Source organism: Myxocyprinus asiaticus, chromosome 35, assembly GCF_019703515.2.
Source record: "Myxocyprinus asiaticus isolate MX2 ecotype Aquarium Trade chromosome 35, UBuf_Myxa_2, whole genome shotgun sequence".
In the NCBI taxonomy this organism is placed as follows: domain Eukaryota; kingdom Metazoa; phylum Chordata; class Actinopteri; order Cypriniformes; family Catostomidae; genus Myxocyprinus; species Myxocyprinus asiaticus.
The window spans coordinates 31,013,735-31,033,090 of record NC_059378.1 but is presented as its reverse complement, the minus strand read 5'-3'; the positions used below and the strand labels follow the sequence as shown (position 1 = coordinate 31,033,090).

The following is a 19,356-nucleotide window of genomic DNA, read 5'->3' as shown; positions in this document are numbered from 1 at the left end:
ATGAATTGGTGGTACCACCCTGCCAATCCCAGAAACCGCTGAACTTCCTTGATGTTTCTTGGTGTAGGAAAGCTCTAGATTGTTTCTACCTTCGTTACCTCAGTTCAAATGCCTTCCTCCAATATAACATGGCCCAGGAAGGTTAGTGATTTCATGACAAGATTACATTTCTTTAGGTTGAGAGTAGAGCCCGACCGATATGGGAGTTTTGAGACAGATACCGATTTTTGAGCTGGTCTCACTTTCAGGTGAGTCCACAAATTGGTGGTATTCTATTGACTGGATTTTCTAGATCCCTGGCTTATCTTTGCTTTGCAGGTATTGCAGACAACTACATCACCATCTTTGGAGAAGTAGTCCCACACCTTACTGCCCATTCGCTGTCCCTTTTCAGCCATCTGTAGGTAATAGAGGAAAGAACATTTTAAGCTGGGCATTTTTAAGATGAGTATTTTTTAAAGGTGCTATATGTAATATTTTTTTACTGTACTAAATCATAAAATGACCATAATGTCATTAGATAATTAGGAAACAAGCTAAGTTGAAATACTGGCTTCTCCGATAACAATGCTACAGCCAGTATATTCTACTTTGAAGTTTCCATTCTGGGCCGGAATTTCTGTTTCTGAATATGTTTTGGCCTGTGTGATCTCGCGCACTGCCCACTTACCAATAGTATTTCGACACCGTCGGGTTGCCAGATTTGAACAAGTTTGCAGGCAAACAACTCTCAAATTCCACCCGACCTAAAAAGCCTCGCCATCCATCTAAAAACCACCATAACCAGAGGTGTAGTAAAACAAGGATAAATATTGGAGATGCGTTTGGAAGATGGAGGCAGCTTAAAGCCCAGAAATCATTTATATCGGATGCTGAGTTGGCTAATTTGCATGTCCTCATTCTGGCAACTCGCATGAACTTTGAGTCTGGGACGGGACAGACAACTCTCCAATATTATGAATTTGGACTGCAGTACCCAATTCAAACACTTGTTGTCAATGTTACATATAGCACTTTTAAATATAGAGGAGTTCATTTTAACCGATCATATATTTATGTATAAAATATTGATCTGAAATTTAACTAGTAACTATAGCTGTTAAAAAAAAAAAATGAATGCAGTGGAAAAAGTACACTATTTCCATTTGAAATGTAGTGGAGTGGAAGTATAAAGTAATAGAAAATGCCATGGTAATACTCAAGTACAAGTACCTCTAGTATGGCTGGTGGCATTGTCATGCTGGAGGGTCATGTCAGGATGAGCCTGCAGGAAGGGTACCACATGAGGGAGGAGGATGTCTTCCCTGTAATGCACAGCATTGAGATTGCCTGCAGTGACAACAAGCTCAGTCTGATGATGCTGTGACACACTGCCCCAGACCATGACAGACCCTCCGCCTCCAAATCAATCTTGCTCCAGAGTACAGGCCTCGGTGTAACGCTCATTCCTTCGACAATAAACGCGGGTCCGACCATCACCCCTGGTGAGACAAAACAGTGACTTGTCAGTGAAGAGCACTTTTTGCCAGTCCTGTCTGGTTCAGTGAAGGTGGGTTTGTGCCCATAGGCGACTTTGTTGCTGGTGATGTCTGGTAAGGACCTGCCTTACAACAGGCCTACAAGCCCTCAGTCCAGTCTCTCTCAGCCTGTTGTGGACAGTCTATGCACTGATTGAGGGATTGTGCGTTCCTGGTGTAACTCGGGCAGTTGTTGTTGCCATCCTGTACCTGTCCCGCAGGTGTGATATTTGGATGTACCGATCTTGTGCAGGTGTTGTTACACGTGGTCTGCCACAGCGAGAACAATCAGCTGTCCTTCCCGTCTCCATGTAGCGCTGTCTTAGGCATCTCACAGTACGGACATTGCAATTTATTACCCTGGCCACATCTGCAGTCCTCATGCCACTATGCAGCATGCCTAAGGCTGTTCATGCAGATGTGCAGGGACCCTGGGCATCTTTCTTTTGGTGTATTTCAGAGTCAGTAGAAAGGTCTCTTTAGTGTCCTAAGTTTTTATAAATGTGACCTTAATTGCCTACCATCTGTAAACTCTTAGTGTCTTAACGACCTTTCCGCAGGTGCATGTTCATTAATTGTTTATGGTTCATTGAACAAGCATGGAAAACATTGTTTAAACCCTTTACAATAAAGATCTGTGAAGTTATTTGGATATTTACAAACTTATCTTTAAAGTACAGTGTCCTGAAAAAGGGACGTTTTTTTTTGCTGAGTTATATATATATATATATATATATATATATATATATATATATATATATATATATATAATCAGTACTGTGCAAACGTTTTAGGCACTTGTGAAAAATGTTGCATAGTGAGGCTGTCTTCAAAAATAACGGCATAAACTGTTTCATAAACAACGGCATTGATCAATTAACGTCATGCGAAGTCCAGTAAACATAAAAAAACCTAAGTCAATATATGGTGTGACCACCCTTGACTTAAAAACAACACCAATTCTCCAAGGTACAACTGGACACAGTCTCAAATGCTTCTGTCTCTTCATGTAATCCCAGACTGACTCGATGTTCAGTTGGGAGCTCTGTGGGGGCCATGCCATTTGTTGCAGGGCTCCCTGTTCTTCTGTTTTATTTGCAAAAGGAATGTTTAGGAGTCTAACATTTGTATTGCCTATTTACACACTAAAGCTGAAGATATACAGTAAATAACCATCTTAAGATGAATGTTTTTGTGAAACATCTTATGTGCCTAATACTTTTGCACAGTACTGTGTGTGTATGTATGTATGTGTGTGTATATGTGTGTATGTATGTGTGTGTATATATATATAGAGAGAGAGAGAGAGAGAGAGAGAGAGAGAGACACACACACAGTCCCATTGTCATTCATAAATTCCAATAGATCATGGTTCAGTCTAAGGCTTCTGAATTCAAGGAAATGTTTAGTACCAGTGAGTTCAAACAGCAGACAAAAAAAATATATCAGTCAATCTCTGACCCAGAGTAATTGTTATTTTGGTGGAAAGGAAAACTGCTGGGTTGAGGTTTTCAATGATGATCCATGTATAAATTCTTAATCCATTTTAAAGTATTAATCCATATAGTGAGATGTACGAAGCAGTAATGAAAATCCAGATTAAGGTCCAATTTGAGATGTCATCAGTGGAAAGATAATGCACAAGAAAAAAGTTCCTCAAAAATAGGGTTATAGCAGACATTAGCAAATGTGAGCAAACTCTCATTGCACCTGCAAACACCCATACAGGCTACTCTTCCTCTCTTCCTTATAAAGGCGAATCCCTCGGAGAGTAACTCTATACGGCCCTCTAGAGGCCGGGATGACAATTACACTAAAAAAATTGAAAACGAACATATGAACAGTTCAGAAGGACTTTTACAAAGTCAGCATAAACATAATCCAAAAGATTCCAGTGGTTTAATCAGTGTCTTCTGAAGCGATCCAGTTGGTTTTGGGTGAGAACAGACCAAAATGTAACTAATTTTTCACTGTACATCTTGACAGCAGTTTACTTGGCGATCATGATTTCAAGCTGGATTAAACTTCCTATAGCGCCATCTAGTGCTTTGCGCATGTGCCAAGCACTAGGAAGTGTAATAGAGCTTAAAATCATGATTGTGCCTAGAGGTTGCAATGACAAGATGAACAGTGAAAAAGGAGTTAAACTCACCCAAAACCAACTGGATTGCTTCAGAAGACATTGATTAAACCACTGGAGACATATGGATTACTTTGATGCTGACTTTATCTCCATTTTGGAGCTTCAAAGGCCTGATCACCATTCACTTGCATCGTATTGACCTACAGAGCTGAGATATTCTTCTAAACATCTTTGTGTTCAGAAGAATAAAAGTCATACACATTTTAGATTGCATGAGGGTGAGTAAATGATGAGAGAATTTTCATTTTTGGGTGAACTTTAAAGGCCCTATGCTGCTTGAACCCCATTAATTGCTGCTTGCAGTTGTATTTAAAACAATCTAGCTGCAAGCAGCAATTATTGGGGTTCAAGCTAAATAGAGTCTTTAAACCTATATTTTTTAAGACATCTATCTGACAATTAGCAGCTAAGACAGACAATAGGCTGTAAATTTCAGGACAATTGGGCAAAGAACCGTGGAGATCCCCATTTTATGTTTCAACAGTTATGTTGTCTAATCCGCACCAAATGTTATATACCTCTGAATCACACCGTACTTGTGTGTATAAAGTTTAAAGAAAATGTGACTTCATTCAGTAGTTTTAGCCGTTAGCAAATTATTGGCTACGTGTGTTTAAATGTGTATAAATGTATAGTCTGTACATTGTGTGCAAAAAAATAAATGTTGCAGTTTAAACTGTATATTGCTTTTCAATTTATCTAAACAAAAGAACAACTTTTGCCCACAGATTAAATTCAACAGGTCGTCACTAACTGTAATGGAATAATAACAAAGAGTTTGTTTTATTATCATTTGATTTACTGTTCTTAAAATCTAAATACATACTATTTTAAATAAAGATGGTTAAATTTGAAGGTAAATTTGACATTCAACATATCAATAATATTTGATCAAACTCTGCCTTAGGCAGGGTGGCTGTACTAGTTCCATATTTCTTTCACTTCTGCATGATAGACTGCACTGAGCTCCGAGGTATGTTCATTGCCTATGAAATGGCCTTGTATCCTTACCCATATTTGTGCTTCTCCACAATTATATCCCTCACTTGTTTTGAATGCTCCTGTCTTCATTTTTGTTTGTTCAAAGGAAAATCCAACCATAGAATTTGAGAGGGAAGGTATTTATGCTCAGTATGAAGTAATTGAAAGCAGCTGATCCACTAATTTCCAACACTAGTGGAAACTAGAGCAACAAATAGAATGTTTGTAATACAATATCTTGCACCTAAGTAAGCTTAACCTAGTAATTAAGGTTATTAATAATTTTATTTAATACACAATTTTAAGTTTTATTTTTAAAATTTTTATTTTAATTTTAAATGGTTTTGGAAATTTTTCTTATTTGCCATGATATATAATACTGTGTACCAGCTGGGGAAAAAAGTATTACTTTAATATATTCTAAATTTGGAATCGGACACAAAGTGTGAAAACTGCACTGTACATGCACACTTGCTCCGTGAAGTATTTAAACAACAAGTTGTTACAACAAGCTGTTTTGCGAATATACTGTTTGGTTACTGCTAATAATTTTCTCTTTGCCAAAGCACAGATATCCAACTAAGCATAATGATGTTCATTGTTGATTATTATCATTCTTGATTTTAATAGGTTTTATCAATATTTTGATTTTGATTAGTTTTTTGAAGCCCTTGTGATAACCCTCGGAATAGCACAATAATGAGTTCAAATGTTTTCATTAAATGAAAAAATGTAATGCAATTAAAATAATAAACTGATGGATTTCACTTGTTGGCTCAACTACAAATTAAATTTAGCTTAACACATTCTTTGTTGGAGAATGTGTGTGTTCTACATAAAGCATTAATGCGGTTTCTGCATTAAAAGGAAATAACTGTATAATAACGGATAATTCTGATTGAAATGTTGCGTTTGTGCTTAGATTAAATTTCAGATACATCTGGTAGAAACAGCATGCCATTTTTTCCGCACATTGTCTTTTCTGACTTTGTTGCACTTTAATATCATGCAGAAATACTATAACAATTGATTGTATGTTGTCATGAAATCAGAGACCCTCCCCTCAAAATCTGAACACAAGTGGTCATAGGAGACTTGTATTGCAACCAGGTGTAAATAGCGATTTGTCTCACTTGACACAAATGTATTCAGATCATCCAAGACGCGTCGTAATACCAGGTGTTAACGGGTATGTCTCTCTCTCACACACACACACTGTATAATGTTTATCTGCATATCTGGCTTTCTACTAATTCATTTATTCATTTCTTGCTTATGTAAGATATCTGACTCACTAAAAGCTAACAAAACTCTGAAAGGAGCACTACCATATTTCGTATGCTGCAGGTTCAGTATTACATCTGTCTCCTTCTGACCACCTTTACAGTTTCTCTGTAAATCTGCCTCAGAAAATGCTGAATCTAATATGGAACCAAATGAGATCCCACTCCTGCTAATACATCCATTGACATAGTGGCAATTTTACTTTTACTAAAATAATTGTACATTTATTAAAAAAGTATTATTTGCCTGCTTCTGGCCCAAATAGATGCTGTTTTATTTTTTTAAGATGTATAAGAATATCCTAACAGTTTAGCAAGTGTGAGCTCTTGAAATGTTTAAAATGTATTATTGTGCAGGGTTGGGTGTTAACGAAGTTAAAATGTTTTATAGTTTTTACTTTGTACGCTACATTGAAGCAAAAATTAATTGGAGTTTGATTTCTCTACAGATTTTTATTTTTCAGTTGGTCTGTACATAACTTTGCGTTACAAGTGTAGCGAACATTGCAGTGTAAACATCTGCCTCTCTCGGTTTTCCTGTTTCATCCTTTGTATTTTGGTATCAAGAAAATGTGATTTTGGTATTGACCAGGTGCTTCATGACAAAAATGAGCTTGTAACTGTATTAAAGTACTTTAAAATTATGTATTAAAATTAAATAATATTTGTGACATTCCTTTGTTTTCTTTCATAGTTGAGTTATCAAAACTCTTCCCAAACCAGCTTATTTTGGGCTTGGAGATTCGGGTAAAAGTGTCCGACTTTGTACAGGACCGCATTCGCTCTCTTCGAGCTGCTGAGCCTGGAAGTTACCAGAACATTGCCTGTCTCCGTAGCAATGCTATGAAGTACCTGCCCAATTTCTTTACCAAAGGACAGGTAGGTGAATTCAGTTAATTAAAATCAGTCCTGCTTAGCCTCTTTGATTTTTGCAGTGAGGCCTACTCTCACTGAGCACTTTATTAGGAACGCTATGGTCCTAATAAAGTGCCTGACGTGGTCTTCTGCTGTTGTAGCCCACCTGCCTTGAGGTTCGACATTCGACATACTGAGATGCTAGTCTGCTCATTACAATTGTACAGAGTGGTTATCTTAGTTACCGTGGCCTTTCTGTCATCTCGAACCAGTCTGGCCATTCTCCGTCGACCTCTCTCGTCAACGAGGCGTTTCTGTCTGCAGAACTGCCACTCACTGGATGTTTTTTGTTTTTTGCACCATTCTGAGAAAACTGTAGAGACTGTGTGTGAAAATCCCAGGATATCAAAGGCCTATACCATCAAGCTAGCTGAACAAATTCAGGGTTGCAGGATTGGTTTTGAGTTGACAAAACCAAACCAATCCAATCAACCTTAATTGGTACCATGATGCTGCTCAACAACTTTCTCTGTCAACTCAGGCTTTGATATGCGCACATGCACATGAATTAGTGATGTTTGCAGCGAACAGCCAATTGCGTGAAATATGGAGATAGAGAGATTCACTTCTCGTGAGAGTCAGCGGGAAGTCCGATCATTATAAAAAAATAATAATAATTGAAATACATTTACACAGCATAACAAGAGATTGGTTTAAAAATATGAAAAATTTAAACCTGTTTAGCCTACACTGCACAAGAGATTGCTATGATATCATGAAGAATAAAAACACATGATTTACCCAGCAAAAGGGATCACTGTAATTATGAAGAAATTAAAGACTGATGTGAGAGCTCAAGAGGACTTTCTGAATTTGATAAAATCAAGACATAAATTAATCATACAGTAGGTCCACAACACAGTATTATTAATTTTAAAAGCTAAAAAACTTAAGATATAAAAGCCTTTTATTCATCTAGATTTAAAGCTTAAGTCTATAATACAATTACAAATTAATAAAAGGTACTATTGAATAATTAAAAAGGTATCATTCGGAACAATGTATGCAATAATTGGTATGCAATAATAAGACGTAGGCTATTTTTAAAAAATTTTTTTACGTATTTTGTGTACCACTTATACCGCACTTAACGTGAAATAATGCTCGTCTCTAGTCCATGAAACAAAGGAATGGTTCATTCATCTCTTTCTATATTGTAGCTTTTTTGTGGAGTGATTAAGCTTTTAATATTGTAAAATGTATCATTGGCAGGCATTATAATCCATCTTACTAGCTATTTTATAGATTATTATAATATATAAATTAATAAATTATTTTTATAGATGTTTGTAACAGTTCAAGGATGGGCAAGGAGGCAGCGGGAACTGGCTGAACAGTCGACAAAGTTTAATCAGAAACTTAACATAAAACAAACAAACATAAGGTCACACATGCAATGCGGCTGTGTGCGTCTCTCTCGAACTGGTGCCTCCTGCTCCCCTTTATCTCGCGCTCCTGCTGATCAGCTGATTCAGTGCATGCCCCGGCTACACCCTCCTCGTCCTCGTCCTATAAATTGCACTTTAAGAGAGACGTGGGAGTGACTTCATTGTGTTGGAGATGTCACGTTACTCACAGCTGATTGGCTCAGCATCTGTTAGGGATCTGTTACCCAGAACAAAACCAGAACAAAAAATTACACTACAGGTTAACCATGTAGTGTAAGTTACTATGGCGATAAACACCACTAAAAGCTGACCAGCATTCATGGTACCTAAAACCCAGAGTTGAAACAAACTAAATTAAAACTTACCTGGCTAGCCACCAAAACCGGCTTCATGGTATAGGCCTTGGCAGTTAAAGAACTACTCAAACCAGCCCGTCTGGCACCAACAATCATGCCATGAATGAAATCACTGTGATCTAATTTTTTCCCCATTCTGATGTTTGATGTGAAAATTAACTGAAGCTCCTGACCCGTATCTGCATGATTTTATGCAATGCACTGCTGCCACACGATTGGCTGATTAGATAATCGCATGAATAAGTTGGTCTGCAGGTGCTCCTAATAAAGTGAGCATATGTCACAATTGCTCAAAATACTCCACTATACGGTTGTGTTCAAAAGTTTGCATACCCTGGCAGAAATTGTGAAATTTTGGCTTTGATTTTGAAAATATGACTGATCATGCAAAAAAACCTGTCTTTTATTTAAGGATAGTGATCATATGAAGCCATTTATCATCACATAGTTGTTTGGCTCCTTTTTAAATCATAATGATAACAGAAATCACCCAAATGGCCCTGATCAAAAGTTTACATACCCTTGAATGTTTGGCCTTGTTACAGACACACAAGGTGACACACAGGTTTAAATGACAATTAAAGGTTAATTTCCCACACCTGTGGCTTTTTAAATTGCATTTAGTGTCTGTGTATAAATAGTCAATGAGTTTGTTGGCTCTCACGTGGATGCACTGAGCAGGCTAGATACTGAGCCATGGGGAGCAGAAAAAACTGTCAAAAGACCTGCATAACAAGGTAATGGAACTTTATAAAGATGGAAAAGGATGTAAAAAGATATCCAAAGCCTTGAAAATGCCAGTCAGTACTGTTCAATCACTTATTAAGAAGTGGAAAATTCGGGTATCTTTTGATACCAAGCCAAGGTCAGGTAGACCAAGAAAGATTTCAGCCACAACTGCCAGAAGAATTGTTCGGGATACAAAGAAAAACCCACAGGTAACCTCAGGAGAAATACAGGCTGCTCTGGAAAAAGATGGTGTGGTTGTTTCAAGGAGCACAATACGACGATACTTAAACAAAAATGAGCTGCATGGTCGAGTTGCCAGAAAGAAGCCTTTACTGCGCCAATGCCACAAAAAAAGCCCGGATACAATATGCCTGACAACACCTTGACACGCCTCTCAGCTTCTGGCACACTGTAATTTGGAGTGATGAGACCAAAATAGAGCTTTGTGGTCACAACCATAAGTGCTATGTTTGGAGAGGGGTCAACAAGGCCTATAGTGAAAAGAATACAATCCCCACTGTGAAGCATGGTGGTGGCTCACTGATGTTTGGGGGTGTGTGAGCTCTAAAGGCACGGGGAATCTTGTGAAAATTGATGGCAAGATGAATGCAGCATGTTATCAGAAAATACTGGCAGACAATTTGCATTCTTCTGCACAAAAGCTGCACATGGGACGCTCTTGGACGTTCCAGCACAACAATGACCCTAAGCACAATGCCAAGTTGACCCTCCAGTGGTTATAGCAGAAAAAGGTGAAGGTTCTGGAGTGGCCATCACAGTCTCCTGACCTTAATATCATCGAGCCACTCTGGGGAGATCTCAAACATGCGGTTCATGCAAGACGACCAAAGACTTTGCATGACCTGGAGGCATTTTGCCAAGACGAATGGGCAGCTATACCACGTGCAAGAATTTGGGGCCTCATAGACAACTATTACAAAAGACTGCACGCTGTCATTGATGCTAAAGGGGGCAATACACAGTATTAAGAATTAAGGGTATGCAGACTTTTGAACAGGGGTCATTTCATTTTTTTCATTGTTGCCATGTTTTATGATTGTGCCATTCTGTTATAACCTACAGTTGAATATGAATCCCATAAGAAATAAAAGAAATGTGTTTTGCCTGCTCACTCATATTTTCTTTAAAAATGGTACATATATTACCAATTCTCCAAGGGTATGCAAACGATTGAGCACAACTGTAAATGAAGGCTTAGAAGCTGACCAGAGTTAAGACTGTGTTATAAGACTGTGTTCTCTGTAAATCAAAAAATTATTATACTCTAAATTAATTCATATTTAGTGAAAGAATGAGCACATTTTTTCACACTGGCCAAACAATAAAAGTTAGGGATGCATGATATATCAGTGGCCGATTATATTATTGCCCGATAACCTGGAAAAGCAAAATATTATTGTGTCTATAGTGAAATTACAGATGATATTTTGTTATAGATTATTTGCTTGCGGCTGAGAATCTATGACTGCCTGCAGCTTCTCCAGCGTTTCAGACAGTGAAAGCCAGGCTAGTGTTGTAAGCCAAGCTCATGTCACTCTGTGAGGATTATTTCAACATGTCTGCACTTTGTTGTTTTGGGGCTGGTTTTATTTGGGATCATCTGCTATAAGTAATGACATGCCATTTCTTATGTTTGCTTTAAAAAGCAGAAACGGAAACACTACCAAAACATGTTTGTACGTTACTTGGGGGGCAATCATTTTCGCAGAATATGGAAAATAGTATTTCGTAACTGACAGCAAATGATCACGATTAAAAAATAGAGCTGCAAGCAGCAATAATGGGGCCAATGCAGCACACAGAGAATATGACATGCAAACCAACACCACTTTTTAAGACACCTCAGGGAAGGATTGAACCCATGCCTCTGTTTCACATTTCTGCACACTTTGCACTGCACAACACAGCCACAGAACTAACAGCCAGAAAAAGAGACATACCAAGCTGACTTTTTTTTGTTGTTTTTTTTTTTTGTTGAAATTTCTCTCTGCCATTTTCTGAAGACCTAGAATAAGGAAAAAAGTATACATAAAAAGTTTTGTTTAAATTGACTAAGTATTTTGACCACTGTGTGGCGCTGTCTCCAAACTAATCAGGTACCCTCAGGACATGATGTCGAAGACGCATACCAAACTTTCAAATACGACAAAGCATTCAAAAGACATTCATTTAAATTAAAATTCAGAATGGTGGAAAGCTGATATTGCTGTTATCCAACACAACTGGAAGAAAGCATAGAGTGGATTTGATGTACATTGCAAATTCTTAATTGTTTACCACCACGGTTTTCAAACCGGGAGGCGCGGCTCCCCAGGGGGGTGCCATGGTATGTCAGGGGAGGTGTGGAGAATGATAAATTCAAGCAAAATCAAAAGATTAATAAATACAATAAAATGCATTGAGAAGATAAATGAAAATAATTGGCTTAATATACCATAGTCCAGCTTAAGACAGTAGCTCTATGACGTTATAATTCTGTTAAGTGTCATGAGCGTGAATCTCTCCGCTCGCACACAAATTTAATCTACGCTGCTCTATGAAATCTCCCTGCTCTCTTTCAGAGAGTACGTGTATGCTCAAAACCGGTCATGTGCACTCACAAATCTATTCTAAAGCCATATAGCTCTGCCTTTGTTCATTCTTCCAAATATTCTGCATCTGTAGACATAGCCGTGGGAAGTAGGGGTGCTGCAGTACCCCCTGTTAAGTGCTGTCAAACCATCGTGTTCTGCGTTAATCTTGTTAAAGTAATGACGAAAATGTTAAGGGGTATTTTTGTTATTTCCACAGCAGCGGCCAACCCTAAACCCCCCAGCACCAACCCAAACAACATATTAACATAAAGATGGAGACTAGCTCATGTGATGTGAATTTATCACAAATATTGGCGAAAAAAAGTTAAATAATCCCATTGTCATAAGGACAAACGGGTACACTATTAATTTAATAAAAAATAATGCAAAATACTGTTTCATATTAATAGAAATATTTATTTATGCCAAATATTTCACTCATCCAGTGTATTACGCATTGCTGAATGAGTCTGTCAGACTGAATTTAAGGTTATTGATAATTATTGGTGAATTGCTCCAGTGCCTGAAATATGATTTTTAATAATATAACACTAGAGGACAATACCTGATAAAACTTTAAATAAGTGGCCAGAATGTACTGCTGTTTTTAGAAGAAAGATTTTTATTTGTTTATTTACATTTAGCATAGGCTATTTTATTTATTTACTTTGCTGTTTTAAAAATCTATATACTAAATTTTTGTATATATAAATCTTGCGGTGCAGTCTTGTAAATTTTGTGTGTGTGTGGGGTGGGGGGGTGGCTTACTGTAACACTTTGAAAACCCCTGGTTTGTGTCTAAGACACATCCCATTTTTCAGACAAATCTGACTAAGCGTTCAAAAGATACATTATAACAAAATTCAGTATGGCATAGAGCCGATATGGCTGATATCAAACACAACTGAAAGAAAAGACCAGACAAGCTGTAAATTGCAAATTCTCAATGGTTTTTAAGTTGTCCCTAGCTGGACATGAACCAGAACCTTTTCGATCTCCATGGCACACAGGTATGACGCACCAACTGCTGTGCCATGTTGACGCAAGCTTTACAGCTGCTAAAGAGATTGACCATGCTGAGAGTTGAACACAAATTGTTTTTCATGTAGGATTTGAATGAAAAAAGAAACATTTAGAAATTTCTGTCCACCATTTTATGAGGACTTAGACTAAGGAAGCAATGTATATAAGTTTTGTTTAAATTGACTAAGTATTTTGACCACTATGTGGTGCTGTCTCCAAACTGCTCAGGTACCCTCAGGACATGATGTCAAAGATACATCCTAATATTTATACAAATCCGACAGTGTTCAAAAGATACTTTATAATAAAATTAAATATGGCAGAAACTGGATATGGTTGATATCATACAAATTGGTATATGAAAATAATCCTCATGATCTACGGAATCCATAGACACCACCCTAATGATTGTAGGACAAACTGTTCAAAGGTTATGGGCAAAAATAGCAATAAAAAAAAAAAAAAAAAAAACGTTTGACCCATTGGTGGTGCTGTCACCAAACGTTGTTCCTAATGAAGCATACCAATTTTCGTTTCGATAGGACAGTGCGTTGCCGAGATTTAGCCTTGCATCCTATTTCACGTCCACCTCGTTAAATTCTCAATGCCGTAACTTTTCAACTATTGCAAAAGTCAAAATGAATTCATGTCATACCTGTGCGGCTCGGTCTATAGATTATTTTGAGCCATTCTTTGGGAAAATCAGACAACGTTTGAAGGATGTGTAAGGTTTAACTGTAAACGTCATAATCCAAGATGGCAGGCAAAATTCTGATTTTGCGCCAAAGGATTAAAAAGATAGGTGCAAAAGAAAGGATAATTTTTAAAATTTGCTATGGGGGCTATTTATGACCAGCCTTTCATTGTGCCAGATTTCATCATTTTCTTACAAATGGTTCTATGGGCTGCAATAGACTTCCATTGGGGAAGAATAATAAATATAGCTGCAAGCAGCAATTTCCTGGGCCAAGCACTTAAATAGCAGAGTAAGCAGGTAAGCAAGCATAGATAGCTTTTGACCACTAGGTGGTGCTTGGCCTCAATTACGGGGTTAATCATACCAAGCGCATGTAATGAAGCATGATTGGAAATCAATGATTATGACTAAATGTTACTTTTTTGTCTGTAGGTGGTGATGTCACCAAATGTATATGGTTTGGGCAGGGTGTGGTGACTGACACAAAGTTTTATGTCAATATGTTTTAATTTGTTACTGAGATACAGCCTTTGGTCTATTGAAAAGCTTTTTTATAACTTTTTGTTGTGAGTTTCCCTAAATGATACATGACAATTTTCATGTGAAAGTTAGAAAAAGTAGGTTTTCGATGAAATTCGAAGTATGATCATTGTACTCGGCATGACCCATGGAGTCTAAAGAGGCCCATCCTAGGACAATAGGTTAAATTTATAAAACGTTATAAGCATTTATACACTTTTTGTTGTAACTTTTCACAACAAGGTGGTGCTGGCCCCAAACTTTACAGGTACCCTTAGGTGCTGATGCTGATCAAGTTTCGTAGTGGTACACCAGATGCATTTGTAAAATACAGCATTTTATGACAAAATTCAAAATGGCTGACTTTTTAGGCTTGTATTAGGCCAGTGTTTCCCAACCTTTTTTCTGCCACTACACACTTTTTACGGCGAAAAAATTCTACGGCACACCACTATCCCACATAGGCTAAGCGTCATCAATATTTTTCCTTTTCAAGAACTTGTCCATTTTTTGTCCATCTTAGTAGCATGTTTACTTGTAATGTTTGAAATTCGGCTATGCAAAAAAAAAAAAAAAATGTCAAATAGGTAGGCTACGCTGTGTGAGGTCACAGGTGGCAAGAGCGTTAAATGGGTAATGAAAAACAACAAATTTGCCTCTTCTAATTTGTAGATTTGTTCTTGCAATGCCACAACAAATTACAGGGATGCAAACTCATGAGGGGCGAAAAAGGTAAGACAATCATTGGTCCACAAATTTTTCTGGGGATTTTTTAAAGAATTAGCTAAAAGCACCAATTCCAGCTATTTTAGTGATTCAAGTTTACAATTGTGCAGAATTAGCTGCAAAATAAAGAGTATTTTGGTGAGGCTTGCTTCTGTTTCACAAATTTGTTCAATTTTATTAACTGATTAGTTCAGTGACCCTTTCTGGAAATGTCACTAGGTGGCGACAAATGAGCGTCTTATGTGCTATGAGTGAGTCAGTGAATCATTTTGAGTCGTTTATGACAGAAATCTACTAAGAGACTTTATAGTTTTTAAGTATTAAAAGAACAAAGCAGATCTATAGTCTTCCTTCAGTCTGAGCATTATTTTTCATCTAAAAAGACAACAATAATAGTGTTTCAATAACGTCCTTACCTTCTCCTTTATTAAAACTTGCATGGCTACAAATCTACTGACTTCAGTATAAGAATTATAAACACAAAGCAGATCTATGGTATCATATTCCTACAGTAGCCTATTTAAACTGCTGAGCATGGCTTTTATCAGAAAAGACCACAATAATAGACACTAATAATTTTGAGTTTCAATAATGTTCTTTCATCATTGTAAAGCGCATTTCACATGAGTTGAGTCGAGGAGTCAACGCTCCGTTCAACGCCAGCATCAAGAGCCGCATTGCCCTCCACATGACAAGAGTTGCAGAAAGCGTCACAGAGGGGCGATTTTACGAGTTTGCCACATAAAAAAGAGGGAGGTGTGCACAGTAAACATTGAAAACATGTATTTGGAAGAGAGAAAAAAGCTTGCATTTGCTTTGATAGCAGAAAGTAATAAAAGGACTCGTTTATGTTTAGGTCTAAGCGTTTTCTTGGTGAATTTAAATTAGTTCAATAACTGGGGTCTCTAATATTCGTAAACAATAAGGTAATATTTAATTAAAAGAAATTGAGACATTCAATGTCTCTTCACAAATTTGCACAGTTTTTAAATATTTCTTGTTGCTTAGTACTCTCAAAGACATTATTGGTGAAGCAAAAACGTGTGTGTGAAAAACATTTTGGTGTAAAGTGGCGTCACTTCATAGACTTCAATGTATTCTGCAGCGCTGACGCGAGTCATGTGAAACCCTTAACGCATATAAATATCAGTCACTTTTGCACATTAATCATTGCTCGTCACAGTCACAAAAGTAAACCGATTATGGTTTCAAAATGGCAAATTTCTCAAAGGTGAGGAGTTTGGATCCCTGAATTTTTTATTTTATGCATTTATTTATTTTGTGGAATTTGATAATATTCCACAGCACACCTGACAATCTTTCACGGCACACTAGTGTGCCACAGCACAGTTGTTGGGAAACACTGTATTAGGCTATTATTTAATGTAAATGGCAACTTCCCAGCTCCGTGGTTTGTCATTTCCCGATATTGTCGATCATCGTTTGTCAATGACTGTCGCAGTCTACATTGGGGTGTTTGTCACATATCTTCGATATCTGATTACATGTCCTATCACCAAGCCCTAGTTATCACCAATTATTATTTCAAAATAAGCTAACTTTAACCTGTGCTTTTCTAATGTTAATGGACAATGTGCATAATATGTAATATAAACATCGAGATTTTAAACAATTTTAAGAATGTTATAATGTTATATACTGTGTTAATGTTGAAATGCTTAGCTGTTTCCTTCCTCAGAGCACAAGTTGTTATAGTAGTTCAGCTTTTATTAAAACAGTAACTTTTTATCACTGTTTTTGTCACATTGAAGTGCACAGCTTTTTTGTTTTTTAAAGTGAATTGAATAATAATCACAGTTTATTTATTGATAATTGATTAATAAATGCACATTGTCCTAAAATCTCTCTCTAATATATGTATATTGTGAACTTTGATTCATTTTAATGAATCAGTTCATTCAGATTTTTCTTGTTAGGGCTCTGTCGATACAATCCAATATTGATATATTGCGATACCTTTTCACCTGATATTGTATCAACACTTTAGATCCATCTATCTATCTATCTATCTATCTATCTATATATGTATATTTCAACTATTTGTGCTTTCATATCATGTCCAGCATTTCAATAAAGAAGCAGGTCATCTAAATAAGTGCAAACTCAGAGGAGTGTTCCTCAATGCAGTCAGAGACATTTCTATGAGGAGCGGGAGAAACTGTAACTGAGCCTGCAGGATTCACTGTTTCTCTCGTGGACACGCTGGCCCTCTCTCACACGTTTGGCACTAGAGCCAGGCAAAAATTGTTTTTTCTGATTAATTGTGATTTTCATTTAAACGATCACAATATCGATTCCTAAAATCCCAAGATCTCTCTTTTACTCTATGCGTATCTCTCTACAATTCAAGGAAATCACTCGCATATGCAACTAAAAGTATCATTGTTTGGCCACTGTCTGGTAATTATTTTTATTTTATTTTTATTTTACTGTTGAGAGTAAAAGTTTGGTTTGACTCATTCCGTGTAACGTGTCCAAAGACGACATCCATGCAATCCTTTTGTCACTGAATAATGCCTTTTTTTAATGTCCTTTCTGTTCTTTATATTCAGTTGTTGATCAAAACAACAAAAACATTTACATTTAATTCTAAAAGCACAGATGCTGTAAAGAAGCCATTTGACTTTTCTCTTGTAGAAGTCCATGTCGCTGTCCTTAAAAAGGCAGTGCCGATTTCTATACATCAACGTACATGAATACTTGTAAATAGGACATATTAGGCATGTAAACAATATACATGTAACTAATGTGTGTGTGATATTAAGGGCTCCAGACTGCTACTAAAATGGTCACAAATGCAAAAAAATTGATTGCGACAATAATTTAAAATTTGGTCGCCACTGGCGACAGTCGGGTTGTGTGCGTTCATATGCGGTTTCGTCAGATATCATCTTGAGTTATTGAATATATTTTTAGAACGCGCGCAACCAGTGTGTCTCGCGCTGCTTTTCACCCGTTCTGTTTCTGATGAGCTCGCTGCACCGCACGCAACAACAAACCCAGAGCGAGAGAGTCGTGAACAAATGACTCTTTTGAACGGGATCTTTTTCATGAATCACCCGAAAAGATATGAGGGTTTGAACTCAGAGCTCATCTTAGCAGTTTGAATCAGATTCACTTTCTCAGTGGATCAGCTGTCAGTGAGCTCACAACTGGGATCACAGACATTTCAAAATAAGAGTTCCATGTGTATTTTGGACTTCTTAATTAAAAGTCCTGTATTGTGTACCACTTCTGGTAATTAGGGCCCAAGCGCGAGGACCTATTGTTCTTCTAAAAATTCTTCTTATTAGGGCCGAAGCACTGAAAGTGCAACGACCTATTGTTCTTCTAAAGATTATTATTAGGGTCCAAGCACTGAAAGTGCAAGAGCCCTAATGTTCTAAGGATTGTTATTTTTAGGGCCCAAGCACTGAAAGTGCAAGGCCTTAATGTTCTTTTAAGGATTATTTTTATTATTTTCAAGGTTTTCGGTACATTTGGGGTACATAACATGCGTGAAACTCTTGAAAGTTTGCACACACGAGTCGTTGGCCATTAGGGCTTGGCAAAGTTGCAGGGGGGGCCGTGTAGGGGGGCTCTACAGCACCACCTATAGCATGGGCATGTTCGGGGGGCTCTGTAGCACATCTCTTTTGAGCTACAGTCACCAATTTTTGTACACATATAGATCTCATCAAGCCGGACAACTCCACTGACAGTGTCGTGGAGTGCTGAAGTCTGTTTTTCTCTATGCAAGAAAACTCGAAGTCAGGGGTTCCAGATGTCAAGGGTTAGACTTTGAGCAAAACAGCAAAGCCTGAGATGTCAGCTGTTCATCTGACTATCCATTACCAGACTTTCATTTTTATACATTTCTGTTATCTCTTTTGACCCAATAAACACACCTTTTCTGTTATCATAACCAATGGGCTCACTTCACCATCTGTTTCTGTTTGCCACCATTATATAGTAGACCATCTGACTTTTTTTTTTTAATGGTGGAATCTTAACACTTAGCTTATTTTTTTTAAAATAACTTTTAAATTAATGTATTATGTGAGTATACATTTTAAGTAAAGAGTTTGTAACAGTCTAAACATAATAGTTTTACTCTTGGCTTTGCCTTCCAGTGTCTGAGAAGTGTTTTTCTCCCCAGTGTACCATTCTAAATATAACATTGCTGAGTGTACGTGTTACCTAAATTAAGACAGCATATGTGTGTTTCCCATAGCATAGTCACACAGTCTTGTGTACATGTTTCTGACCTACACAATGCCCAGACTTTTCTATATTAATTCTTTTATTTCTATACTTGATATTAAAAATATACTATGACAGTCATAAGTTCTGCCCAAAAGGAAGTTGGCCATTTTGGATTGTTTGAAAAATGCATACTCTGAAATTTGATATAATCCTCAGAGTGATTTCATGTTACAGGTACCAAATGTGGGCGACATCATGCCAAGACATTGACGATGCTAA

The 19,356-nt window shown here is 37.2% G+C and overlaps 1 protein-coding gene across 2 annotated transcripts in view; it reads left to right on the top strand.

The window, feature by feature from the left end:
• mettl1 (methyltransferase 1, tRNA methylguanosine) overlaps positions 1 to 19,356 on the top strand; it is a 113,684-nt gene that overhangs the window by 19,517 nt on the left and 74,811 nt on the right. For both annotated transcript variants that reach the window (XM_051672382.1, XM_051672381.1), the window contains exon 3: positions 6,619 to 6,803. In XM_051672382.1, coding sequence (XP_051528342.1) covers positions 6,619 to 6,803 — 185 coding nt within the window. The remainder of the gene's footprint in view (positions 1 to 6,618; positions 6,804 to 19,356) is intronic.